This window comes from Penaeus monodon, chromosome 32 (assembly GCF_015228065.2).
Source record: "Penaeus monodon isolate SGIC_2016 chromosome 32, NSTDA_Pmon_1, whole genome shotgun sequence".
Taxonomy (NCBI): Eukaryota; Metazoa; Arthropoda; class Malacostraca; order Decapoda; family Penaeidae; genus Penaeus; species Penaeus monodon.
In genome coordinates, this window is record NC_051417.1 from 20,270,352 (window position 1) to 20,271,478 (window position 1,127).

General features: G+C 59.7%; 1 protein-coding gene across 1 annotated transcript in view; it reads right to left on the reverse strand.

Annotated features, from left to right (window-relative positions):
- Positions 1-1,127, reverse strand: part of LOC119593589 — a 45,557-nt gene that overhangs the window by 14,418 nt on the left and 30,012 nt on the right. Inside the window, exon 5 of the mRNA XM_037942543.1 lies at positions 472-607. Coding sequence (XP_037798471.1) covers positions 472-607 — 136 coding nt within the window. The remainder of the gene's footprint in view (positions 1-471; positions 608-1,127) is intronic.

Here is a 1,127-nt window from a genome sequence, read left to right on the forward strand (position 1 = left end):
ACAAACAAACCCCGCCCACTCACTACCAAACCCCGCCCACTCACTGCCAAACCCCGCCCACTCACTACCAAACCCCGCCCATTCACCACCAAACCCCGCCCATTCACCAACAAGCCCCGCCCTTCACGAACAGACCCCACCCATTCACCACCAAGCAAATCCCGCCCACTCACTAAACAAATCCCACCCACCCACCAACAAACCCCACCCACTCACCAAACAGACCCCTCCCACCGACAAACAGACCCCGCCCACTCACCACCAAACCTCATCCACCCACAAACAGACCCCGCCCACTCTCCAAACAAACCGCACCCACTCACCAAACAAACCCCACCTACCCACCACCAAGCCCCGCCCACCCAACACCAAAGCCCGCCCACTCACCACCAAGCCCCGCCCACTCCCCGCCAAGCCCCGCCCACTCCCCGCCAAGCCCCGCCCACTCCCCGCAAAGCCCCGCCCACTCACCAACCACATTGAGCGTAGCGTAGTCGGAGGCAGTGTGGAACGTCGGTCCATCGGCGGAGACCTCGCAGTGGAACAGCCCGCCAGCGGCGAGAGTCACGTTGGCGATGCGCACGGTCCCGCCCCACGATTTCTGGCGCTGAGGGGGAGAGGGAGGGAGAGAGGGAGATTAGTGGGGGTGATGGGGAAGTGGATGGGTGGGGGGGGAGAGAGGGAGATATATTAGGGTGTGGAGGGGTTGCTGGGGGTGATGAGGAAGAGAGAGAGATCATAGGGTGTAGAGGTATGAGTGGGGATGATGGGGATGCGGGGGGGGGGGAGAAATTAGTAGGAGAGAGGCATAAGTTGATGGGAAAGTGGGGAGAGAAATTAGTGGGGGTGATGGGAAAGGGAGGGAGAGATATTAGTTTGGGTGATGGGGAAGGGGAGAGAGAGAGATAGGTGTAGATGATGGGGAAGGGGTAGAGAGGAAAAAGAGAGATATTGGTGGAGGTGAAAGCGGAGAAGGGAGAGAGGAATTAGTGTGGGTGAGGAGGAAGCGGGGGGAGATCAGTGGGAGTGATGGGTAGAGAGAGGTATTAGCGTGGGGGTGAGAGAGGAAGAGAGAGGGACAGCTAAGGATGCTGGAGAGGGGGAGAGGCGAGAAACAAACAGGGCTG